The sequence below is a fragment of the Dama dama genome, chromosome 25 (assembly GCF_033118175.1).
Source record: "Dama dama isolate Ldn47 chromosome 25, ASM3311817v1, whole genome shotgun sequence".
NCBI lineage: Eukaryota > Metazoa > Chordata > Mammalia > Artiodactyla > Cervidae > Dama > Dama dama.
In genome coordinates, this window is record NC_083705.1 from 75,919,018 (window position 1) to 75,931,048 (window position 12,031).

Genomic DNA, 12,031 nt, shown 5'->3' on the forward strand with positions numbered 1-12,031 from the left:
GACATGGACATCACCAGACGCCCAACGCTGAAATCAGACTGATTATATCCTTTGCAGCCAAAGGCAGAGAAGCTCTGTACAGTCAGCAAAACAAGACCGGGGGCTGACTGTGGCTCAGAGCATGAGCTCCTTACTGCAAAATTCAGACTTAAACTGAAGAAAATAGGGAACATCACTAGACCATTCAGGTATGATCTAAATCAAATTCCTTACAACTATACAATGGACGTGAGAAATAGATTCAAGATATTAGATCTGGTTGATAGAGTGAGTGTCTGATGGATGGGGGTTTATAACATTGTACAGGAGGCAGTGATCAAAACTACCCCCAAGAAGAAATTCAAAAAGGCAAAATGGCTGTCTGAGGAGACCTCACAAATAGCTGAGAAAAGAAGAGAAGCAAAAGGCAAAGGAGAAAAGGAAAGATATACCCATTTGAATGCAGAGTTCCAAAGAAGAGCAAGGAGAGAAAAGAAAGACTTCCTCAGCGATCAATGCAAAGAAATAGAGGAAAACAACAGAATGGGAAAGACTAGAGATCTCTTCAAGAAAATTAGAGATACCAAGGGAACACTTCATGCAAAGATGGGCACAATAAAGGACAGAAATGGTATGGACCTAACAGAAGCAGAAGATATTAAGAAGAGGTGGCAAGAATACACAGAAGAACTATACAAAAAAGAACTTCATGACCCAGATAATCACGATGATATGATCACTCACCTAGAGCCAGACATCCTGGACTGCAAAGTCAAGTGGGCCTTAGGAAGCATCACCACAAACAAAGCTAGTGGAGGTGATGGAATTCCAGCTAAGCTATTTCAAATCCTAAAAGATGATGCTGTGAAAGTGCTGCACCCAATATGCCAGCAAATTTGGAAAACTCAGCAGTGGCCACAGGACTGGAAAAGGTCAGTTTTCATTCCATCCCAAAGAAAGGCAATGCCAAAGAATGTTCAAACTACCACATAATTGCACTCATCTCACACAAGCTAGCAAAGTAATGCTCAAAAGTCTCCAAGCAAGGTTTCAACAGTTTGTGAACCGAGAACATCCAGATGTTCAAGCTGGATTTAGAAAAGGCAGAGGAATCAGAGATCAAATTGCCAACATCTGTTGGATCATAGAAAAAGTAAGAGAATTTAAGAAAAATATCTATTTCTCCTTCATTGACTATGCTAAAGACTTTGTGTGGATCACAAGAAACTGTGGAAAATTCTGAAAGAAATGGGAATACCAGATCACCTTACCTGCCTCTTGAGAAATCTGTATGCAAATCAAGAAGCAACAGTTAGAACAGGACATGGAACAACAGACTGGTCCCAAGTTGGGAAAGGAGTACATCAAGGCTGTATATTGTCACCCTGCTTATTTAACTTATATGCAGAGTACATCATGAGAAATGCTGGGCTGGATAAAGCCCAAGCTGGAATCAAGATTTCCAGGAGAAACATCAATAACCTCAGATATGCAGATGACACCACCCTTATGGCAGAAAGCAAAAAGGAACCAAAGAGCCTCTTGGTGAAAGTGAAAGAGGAGAGTGAAAAAGTTGGCTTAAAATTCAACATTCAAAAAACGAAGATCATAGCATCTGGTCCCATCACTTCATGGCAAATAGATGGGAAATCAATGGAAACAGTCATAGATTTTATTTTCTTGGGCTCCAAAATCACTGCAGAAGCTGACTGCAGTCATGAAATTAAAAGACGCTTGCGCCTTGGAAGAAAAGCTATGACCAACCTAGGCTGCATATTAAAAAGCAGAGACATCACTTTGCTGATAAAGGTCCATCTAGTCAAAGTTATGGTTTTTCTAGTAGCCATCTATGGATGTGAGAGCTGGACCATAAAGAAAGCTGAGCGCTGGAGAATTGATGCCTTTGAACTGTAGTGTTGGAGAAGACTCTTGAGTCCCTTGGACAGCAAGGAGCTCCAACCAGTCCATCCTAAAGGAAATAAGTTCTGAATATTCATTGGAAGGACTGATGCTGAAGCTCCAATACTTTGGCCATTTGACACATTGGAAAAGATCCTGATGCCTGGAAAGGTTGAAGGCAAATGGAGAAGGGGGAGACAGAGGATAAGATGGTTGGATGGCATCATCAGCTCACTGGTCATGAGTTTGAGCAAACTCCAGGAGATGGTGAAGAACAGGGAAGCCTGGCATGCTGCAGTCCATCGGGTCACAAACAGTTGGACAAGACATAGTGACTGAACAAAAACAAGAGACCAGCAGCTTTAGAAATAGGTAATAAAAAGACATGTGCTTCTGGGGAACAAAGCTAGATGATGAGGCTGGGATCTGGGGCAGGATTGTGTTTTCTTATAAACCTTGTAATATTGTTTGACTTTTAAACAATGTTTGTGCTATTTTTGAAATAAAACTATTCTGAAAAGCAAGGGAGTCAAACAAGTAATTACAATCTATTTCCACCACTGTTTCAAAAGTATATTTTAATGCCAAAAAACGTTGAAAGAACAAAAATTAATTTAGTTCAAAGAAAGATTCACTCTTTTATTTTTCTTATTTGTAATTGTTATTATTTCTCAATTTGCTGAAGATAAATGAAAATTTCCTTATGGTCTGGAATCAGCACCATCACCAAGGAAAGCGGCCAGTCAGGTGAAGGAGGACATTGTTGGGTAAGCCTTTCAGGAAAGGTCCTCTCTGCCTTTCTTTCTCTTTTTCTGACTCTTGCCTGGAACGCAGATATGATGGCTGAAGCATCAACAGCCACAACAGGACTATGAAGCAAACTCCAGATGGAACCCAAACGAGGTGGAGCAGAAGGGGGGCAGAAACCCTGCTATCTGAGGAGGTTGAAGCTTCATCATGGCCAGGCAGTGCCCACCTCCAGCCCCCTGGACATTGGGCAAAGCTCTGTTCTGCTTTATTTAAGCTACCAGCATGTTTATTAGCTGCCTAGTGGTTCCTTGTAGATATAGCTTTGTGGAATCTTCCTTCTGTCCTCACTTTGCAGGCACTCCAAAAGTTAATCTATTTCTTCAACAAATATTATGTCCACAGGAGCTGGGCCAGGTCAGAGCTAGAATTTGTGACTGTCTGTACAGTAGTCCGTTCATATTACAGAGCCCCCTTGTTGAAGAGTTTATTTGGATATTGATCAGCCAACACCTTTTTCACAGTTCCCACCCACCACCCTATGTCTGTGCTGAGGCCATGGGCACCCAATCAAATTCCTCTCCCCGGAACAGCTACTGAGCTAAACACCTCATTGATTTCTGCCTCCACCAATGAGATGTGAGTATTAAAGGGGATTTCTTGTGGGGCTCCGGGAAGGCAAAACCGCACCCAGAGATCCTCTGGCCCTGGCCAGTCAGGCCACTTCTCTCTTAAGGTGACAGCTCCCTGGGGCAGCACGGGGCAGATGGGCATAGTAGTGGGATGAATGGTGCCCCCCCCCCAATCCATACCCACACCTTCGTCCCAAACCTGCAAATGGGGCCTTATTTGGAGAGAGAGGTTCTACAGATGTAAGTGACCTGAAGATTTTAGGAGGATTTTAGGGCTCATGCCCGATTACCTGCATGTGCCCCACATCCAACCACAGGGACTGGAGGGGCAGCCCCGGGAAGAGGCAGGTGAGGAGATGTGAACAGGAGACAGGAACCCCAGGGCCCCAGCAGCCAGCAGAGGCAGTAAGGACCCTCCTCTGGAGGCCCTGAGGGGAGCGCGGCTGGGGCACCTCAATCTTGGGCTCCTGGCTCCTGAGCCCCAGAGGATGACTTCCTGCTGTGCTCAGCCACCCGTCACCCTGGGGTGTCTGCTGTGACAGCAGGATACCAGCTCCCCCTTCTCACACCTCCCCACCGTGGTATATTCAGTTCAGTTCAGTCACTCAGTCGTGTCCTACTCTTCGTGACCCCAGGGACTGCAGCACACCAGGGCTCCCTGTCCATCACCCACTGCCGGAGTTTACTCAAACTCATGTCCATCAAGTCGGTGATGCCATCCAACCATCTCATCCTCTGTAGTCCCCTTCTCCTCCCGCCTTCAATCTTTCCCAACATCAGGGTCTTTTCCAATGCGTCAGCTCTTCACATCAGATGGCCAAAGTGTTGGAGCTTCAGCTTCAGCATCAGTCCTTCCAATGAATATGCAAGGTTGCTTTCCTTTAGGATCGACTGGCTTGATGTCCTTGTAGTCCAAGGAACTCTCAAGAGTCTTCTCCAACACCACAGTTAAAAAGCATCAGTTCTTCAGTGCTCAGCTATGTTCAGGGCCTCCCAAGCTGCCAGGCCCCGGTTCCCACACGTACTGCCCCCCTGCTCCCCACCTGGGGCTGTGCCCCAGAGACCAGAGGGGACAGGCAGTCCCCGGGCAGGGGTCCGGGCCCCCCAGGCAGAGGGGCTGCAGGCTGGGAAAACCCCGGGCTGTGGACTCCTGGTTGACTGCTCAGCTCCCCCTACCTGCCTCCCCCCAGCTCCGTCCCCCAGACGCCCTCTGGAACCACACCCCTGAGTGGCCATCCGATGTGTTTTCCCCAAACACAGACGCCCTCGAGGCTTCTTTCTGCAGCTCATTATTTTTCTCATGAAAAGTAATCAGTCTGAAACCCGATCCCCTTCCAGAGATGCAGGTCCTGCGGGCAGCGCATTCGCTCGCACCCACGCTGCACATAGATCTTTGAAAAGGTCGCGGGTCCAAAGTAACTGGGAAGTGGTCCTGAGGGAAGAAAGCGGCATTCTGATACTTTCCTGGAGCGCAGACACGGACAGCACCACGGAAGGCCAGCAAAGCCGCTTCACGCGGGGCTCCTTGGATTGAACTCATGGGGACCGCAGAGACCTGACGGCTGGGTACTCTGCCCACTGCCCAGTTCGTGGATGGAGCCCTGGAAGCCTCGGCCATGCCCGGCTCCATGCGGCCTGAACCGCTGTCACCGCCGCATGGAGCTCCTGCAACGGAGACCACGGGGTGCTGCGGACGGCCTGGGAGGTCCTGGCAGGGCCGTTCTCCGAATTCCCCGGAGATATGGACACAGGGTTGGGGGCACCGCGTCCAGGGAGCGGGTCTGTAAGACCCCTTGTGCTATCGCCACATCCAGACACAGGTGTGACTCGCACTTGGGAGAGGGAGGACTCGGCGTGGATGGACAGACAGACACAGCCCCGCGGCCCCCCTGCACCCCCAGACTCCCGGCCAGCCAGGCGGAGGCCGGGCTGCAGACGGGCAGCGAGGCATCCCCCGCGTGAGGTCTCTCTGAGCTGGAGCACTGAGGCCCTGTTTCCCGCAGATTGTTTTTTTTTTTTTTTTTTTCTTGATTAAAAACTGATTTTCTGCCCCACTCTCAGAATTGCTTTTTATTGCCTTTGGAGGAATAGAGGGAGAGGAATAAAAAAATCTACTGTAAATAATCTTCCTCGGGAAGGAGACTTGAAGAGAAGAAAACCTAATTTGTCTGATTTCTTTTTTCATAAAATAAGCGCGCGCTTAATGAAAGTGGTTTATGCTGCGTGTATATCACCTTTATGTTCTGAGGAAAACGTGGAGAAACCTTGGTTTTAAACCGTCCCTGGGACCCGCGCAGTGGGGAAGCAAGCCAGCACAGCCCCCAGGGACCCTCTTCCACACCAGGCATGGGTGCCCCCCACACCTGATGACCAAAAAGGCAGGTGGCACACGCTGTGTCACACGTTGGAGAAGGGCATGGCAATCCGCTCCAGCCTTCTTGCCTAGAGAGCCCCGTGGGTAGAGGGGCCTGGTCACCTACAGCCCGTGGGGTCACGGAGAGTTGGGCCCGACTGAACGACTAACCATAATAATAATAATACACTGCGTCCTGCCTTCTCGAGTCAGAACTGGAGAGTCTGCGCCATAACTGAGATCCGTGGATTAGACCAAGTGGGATCCCCGTTTACTATAAATCCTTTCTCTCAAAGGAAACTAACCGGTAGTAACGTCTCCAGGCCCTGCTCCGATGGGCCAACTGAGATGGGAGGTTGTTAAACAGGAGGCACAACAGATAGGGGCGCCCGGGGTGCGCCAGGAGATGCCGCCGGGGTGAGCCGGGAAATGCCGCCGGGGTGAGCCTGGAGATGCCGCCCGGGGTGAGCCGGGAGATGCAGCCGGGGTGTGCCGGGAGATGCCGCCTGGGGTGAGCCGGGAGATGCAGCCGGGGTGAGCCGGGAGATGCAGCCGGGGTGTGCCGGGAGATGCCAGCTCCTCGCCTAGGAGCCCGGCCGGAGGGAGGGGGCCACCCCTCCCCCAGAGGAGACCCCAGAGCAGGCAGAGCCCTTGTTGTCTGGGGGCAGCAGCTGAGCTGGGCTCAGGGGGCGGACTGTCTCCGCCGGGAGCCCTGGTACCCACAGACAGGACGTGGACGTGGAGGGTATGGGCAGGAGAAGAGGGCCCATAGCCACAAGGGCTGGGCGGGGACTGGACGCCCCCCAGGGCCATGCGGAGCACCCAGTAGCTACTCAGGGCTACACGCTCTGGCCTCACGATCTCTCGCCCCCAGACGGCGCTCCAATCCAGGGACGGGTGTGCAGGGGCGGCCCCACCAGAGCCCGGCCGGAGAGGGGCCCCGTGTGCTTCATCTGGCTCCGAGCTCATCGCTCCACCAGCCTGGCCCCGCAGATACGATGGGACAAGACCGCCCAGACAGAGGGACGCAGAGCCCTTCTCCCGCCGTGGCTGCCGAGCCTCGGAGAGCTGCAGGCACCCACAGGCCTAGGAACTGGCTCGGGGTGGCTGGGGGCGGGGGGGGGGGGGGGGGGGGGGGAGGGACTACCTTGCCCCACTCGGCTGGATGCAGCCGGACGCAGAGCGAGGCCTCCGCCCCCGTCCCTGCCCCCAGGAGGAGGGCGGCCTCGGGTCCTGAGGCTGCCAAGTGTGGTCAGTGCCCCCTGCGTACCGGCTCCCACGAGTGAACACCGACGGCCCCGGGTGAGGCGTGAGCGTGAGGACGACAGACCAGGCCGGAGTGGGGAGCTGCGCCCACGGCCCTCCCCCAGCCCTGCAGAGACACCGCCCCCGCCCACGGCCCCGCCCCAGCCCTGCAGAGACACACCCGCCCACGGCCCCGCCCCCAGCCCTGCAGGGACACCGCCCCCGCCCACGGCCCCGCCCCCAGCCCTGCAGGGACACCGCCCCCCGCCCACGGCCCCGCCCCCAGCCCTGCAGAGACACCGCCCCCGCCCACGGCCCCGCCCCCAGCCCTGCAGGGACACCGCCCCCGCCCACGGCCCCGCCCCCAGCCCTGCAGGGACACCGCCCCCGCCCACGGCCCCGCCCCCAGCCCTGCAGAGACACCGCCCCCCGCCCACGGCCCCGCCCCCAGCCCTGCAGAGACACCGCCCCCGCCCACGGCCCCGCCCCCAGCCCTGCAGGGACACCGCCCCCGCCCACGGCCCCGCCCCCAGCCCTGCAGGGACACCGCCCCCGCCCACGGCCCCGCCCCCAGCCCTGCAGGGACACCGCCCCCGCCCACGGCCCCGCCCCCAGCCCTGCAGAGACACCGCCCCCGCCCACGGCCCCGCCCCCAACCCTGCAGAGACACCGCCCCCGCCCACGGCCCCGCCCCCAGCCCTGCAGGGACACCGCCCCCGCCCACGGCCCCGCCCCCAGCCCTGCAGAGACTCCGCCCAGAGTCCCGCCCACACCCCCAAGTCGGAAGGGCGACCACCTACTTGAACTGAGACCCCCAGCAGCACCAACCACAGGCCCGCATGTCCTGCAGGGGCCACTGAACCGAGGCCTCTTTGGGTGAGCGGTCAGTACAGCGGTGAGTGCAGCGGCCACAGCATCGGGTCGGGGACACGGCCTCTGGAAAAGGCTTCCAGCAGCTGGACGACCCGGGCCATTGGTTGGTTTCCCCCTGTAGCTTGGGACCCACTTAGCATTTGGGAGAACAGAAGAGAGGCGTGGAGCGGGAAAGCCAGAGCCGGGGTGGGGGACAGAGAAGGGGGTGCTGAGAGCCCAGGGTGCTGCCATCTGCCCCCACCTGGCGACAACCCAGCAGAGGACCATGGCCAGAGCCACGACTCCCCAGAGGATGCTTCCGCCCGCCCCTCCACTCCAGCCTCCCCGGCCAGTGACTCAGGTCCAGGAAACAACTCCTCCTTCCGCCAAAAGAGGAGTGTGTCCGCCCCACGGCCCGGCTTGTCCCAGACGCTCCCAGTCGTCCCTGCCACGCTGCTCCTCGGGTTCTGAAGTCCAGCTCCATGGCCGGTTCCCGGGGTCACCACCCTCCTCCTTACACAGAGCTACTCACTACCTGGTTACCCTACCTGCTCTCTCGAGGGGACTGGTGATCCGAAGGCCAGCATCTAAGCCGAGAAACAAAGTGAGTCTCAGAACACAATCTCACTCTTACTACTTAATTGTAAGTGAAGTAAGGTGACCTCTTCTCTGCTGCCTTGAGTTAAGAGAGCCCCAGGGACCACCAGAAGCTCTTCTCCATTCGGGTTGGAGGGTTAGTTGGTTAAGGGGATCCAGTGACCCAGCAAAGCTGCACACTCAGAAGGAAACAGTCTCAGAGACAGTCTCGGGGGAGACTTTCTCGGGGGACAGAAGTCAGGGCTCTGCTGGCCGTGAGCATCAGACCACAGACTGGCTTCATCCTCGTGGACGGGTCACCCACAGGGGGCTGACTGGTCACCCACGGGGACTGGTCACCCACAAGGGACTTTGTCACCCACAGGGGGCTGACTGGTCACCCACGGGGACTGACTGGTCACCCACGGGGACTGGTCACCCACAAGGGACTTTGTCACCCACAGGGGACTGACTGGTCACCCACGGGGACTGGTCACCCACAAGGGACTTTGTCACCCACAGGGGGCTGACTGGTCACCCACGGGGACTGGTCACCCACAAGGGACTTTGTCACCCACAGGGGACTGACTGGTCACCCACGAGGACTGGTCACCCATGGTGGACTGATCACTCTCAGCGGGAGGTCATGGGCCTCATGGGCCCTACTCTCCTGCCTCCCCAGGGCCCTTCCCCACCCCAGACTGGCCGTGGAATCTACTCATTCCAGAGAGCACCTCCACACGTGACCACGTCCAGCAGACAGAGAGGCCCCCCTTTCTGACTGTCTCCTTCTGTCACCAAGAGCCCTGAGCAGACCTCCCTCCCCTGAGTGGCCAGCACGTGTCCCCCACTCACGCTGGTGGCCGGCAGCTTCTGAAGTGGCTCCCAGTGGTGCTTCCTCCAGGTTGCATGTCCCCCCGGGGTGTGGGCTGGACGGGTGACACGCAGGGCCTCTTCGTCGTGTTAGAGGTCGGGCAGGCTGTCAGGGTGACAGATCACTAAGGCAGCGCTTGGCCAATCACAGGGCAGGGACTTGGGATTGACCCTGGGGAAGGACAGTTGCATGCCCACGTGGGGGGTTCCCACAAGGGACGCAGTTAGGGAACTGGGAGGAGCCCTGGGAAGCACACTGCAGGGGGGTGACTGTGACCCCCTGAATCGTGCCTGCATCAGACCGTCGTCTGAGCGCTGACCTCTCCTCTGCAAACCAGTGGCATCTCCAGCCAGCACTGACCGTGCTCTGTGGAGTTCAGTGAGCCTGGGCCCTGGGCCGGGGTGGGGGGGGGGGGGGGAGGAGGGGTACATCGCTTCCTGGCAAGCAGGGAGGCTGTTTATCTCCTGTCCGACCCTGGCAGAGCCGTGATTTAATGCATTGTTGGTGATGATGCACTGTGATCAGTCTTTGCCACAAAGCACCACGGTTCCTGTTATTGGCTGGATCCTCCTAAAGCCTCGGAAATGCGGCAATGGATTAAACCGTGGAAAGTGGTCGAGTGACTTGGGTTCTTTTTCTCTGTCAGCTTGCTGGCAGACTCTACTGAAGAATATTTTTCCAATGAAGTGCTTATGAAAAACATTTCTGAGGACCATAAAATCAATTGAGTTTAGGAGAGAAAGCTATTGTTCCAGGAAACTTTGCTAGAAACTCAGAATAAAGGGAGGCAAGCAATAAGCAGAGGAAGGAGATGACGAGCCAGCAAAGGACTCTTTCAGCACCGTATCTGGACCTGCTGCGTGGTCATACACATGCGTGTCGGGAAGATGATACACGTGTGCTGCGTGGTCATACATGTGTGTGTCGGGAAGGTGATACACGTGTGCTGGGTGGTCATACATGTGTGTGTCGGGAAGGTTATACACATGTGCTGGGTGGTTACACACATGTGTGTTGGGAAGGTGATACACGTGTGCTGGGTGGTCATACATGTGTGTGTCGGGAAGGTTATACACATGTGCTGGGTGGTTACACACGTGTGTGTCGGGAAGGTGATACACATGTGCTGGGTGGTCATACATGTGTGTGTCGGGAAGGTGATACACGTGTGCTGGGTGGTTACACACGTGTGTGTCGGGAAGGTGATACACGTGTGCTGGGTGGTCATACACATGTGTGTCGGGAAGGTGATACACGTGTGCTGGGTGGTTACACACGTGTGTGTCGGGAAGGTGATACACGTGTGCTGGGTGGTCATACACGTGTGTGTCGGGAAGGTGATACACGTGTGCTGGGTGGTCATACATGTGTGTGTCGGGAAGGTTATACACATGTGCTGGGTGGTTACACACGTGTGTGTCGGGAAGGTGATACACGTGTGCTGGGTGGTCATACACATGTGTGTCGGGAAGGTGATACACGTGTGCTGGGTGGTTACACACGTGTGTGTCGGGAAGGTTATACACATGTGCTGGGTGGTTACACACGTGTGTGTCGGGAAGGTGATACACGTGTGCTGCGTGGTCATACATGTGTGTGTCGGGAAGGTGATACACGTGTGCTGCGTGGTCATACACGTGCATGTCGGGAAGGTGATACATGTGTGCTGGGTGGTCATACACATGCGTGTCGGGAAGGTGATACACGTGTGCTGGGTGGTTATACACATGTGTGTCGGGAAGGTGATACACGTGTGCTGCGTGGTCATACATGTGCATGTCAGGAATGGCCAGCATCACACCCCAACCAGCTTTCCTCTTTAATCAAATGGTCTTTTCAGGTGAAATATTAAACGAGTGTCAAAAGTCAGGGAGTCGTGCACAATGAGGGGGTCCCCAAGTTTCAGAAAAGTTAAGTCAAGGGCAAGGCTCATTCTTGGCCTCTCTCTCCCTAGAGCCTCCGGGCTGAGGCTCACCTTGACTGCGACCATCCAGGTGTGCCCATTTCCTTGTTGGAAAGCTGCTGTCACCACAGACATCCCAGGAGGGTTATCTGGGAAGCATGGCCCTAGGGGACCAAGACGGGGAACCCTGGAGTCCAGGAGGAAGGACCTGGCTGGGGCAGCCTGCTCTAAGCTGCTCTGCCCTCCTGCACCCAGGGACGCAGCAGCCCCTCCTGACGGGTTTCCGGTTAGGGGATTTGGCGTTCCAACAGGAAAAGGGTGTTCGCATCCCTGTTCTCACAACTGTTCGCCTCGGCGCCACTCCTGGGGGACCGAGACCCCCGCACCTCCCGCTTCTGTCCCCAGCCCCGCAAATGCCTGCCGCTGCCCCAACACACACCACAGAGAGCATCCAGGGCCACGTTGCTTTGATGAAAACCGCACCGTCCTTGCAGCAGGGCGGTGAGAACAGAAATCAACCAGCCTGTCTCTCAGGTGGTGGCAATGAAATTCATTTTGAGAAAGAGAAGCTCGTTTTCTCCATAGCTACCACAGAAGGGTATCCTGTAATATAAAGCAGGTTTCCTTTTATGGATCAGCACAGTATTCCAAGAGTTCACCTCAGCTCCGTTGTTCAGTCATGTCTGACTCTTTGCGACCCCATGGACTGCCGCACGCCAGGCTTCCCTGTCCAACACCAACTCCCAGAGTTTGCTCAAACTCATGTCCATTTGTAGATGGTAATGGACATTGTAAAGGTAGCAATGAGACTCTCAGGAGGCTGCAGCCCCGCGTGGCAGCGGGATGTCCCTGCATGGCCCCCACGCCCCGGGAAGCTGATGGGGCCGCACGAGACCTGCTGAGACCTGCAGCCAGCCTGCGCCCCGCCCCCCACCCTGAACCTGGTGATACGGTCCTGGGTGGTGGCCGAG

The 12,031-nt window shown here is 55.6% G+C and overlaps 1 protein-coding gene across 1 annotated transcript; it reads left to right on the plus strand.

The window, feature by feature from the left end:
* Positions 1-6,608: 6,608 nt before the first annotated feature.
* LOC133046640 (basic proline-rich protein-like) lies at positions 6,609-7,659 on the plus strand. The gene is made up of 2 exons (XM_061129514.1): positions 6,609-6,684; positions 6,824-7,659. Exons 1-2 carry the CDS (start codon positions 6,609-6,611, stop codon positions 7,657-7,659), a joined length of 912 nt encoding a protein of 303 aa, XP_060985497.1.
* Positions 7,660-12,031: the final 4,372 nt, after the last annotated feature.

Excerpts from the sequence above, each read along its gene's own strand:
- LOC133046640 (XM_061129514.1), top strand. The coding sequence starts at position 6,609 with ATGGGACAAGACCGCCCAGACAGAGGGACGCAGAGCCCTTCTCCCGCC. Across the intron at positions 6,685-6,823 it reads CGAGCCTCGGAGAGCTGCAG|GAGGAGGGCGGCCTCGGGTC; the intron begins GCACCCACAGGC and ends CCCTGCCCCCAG.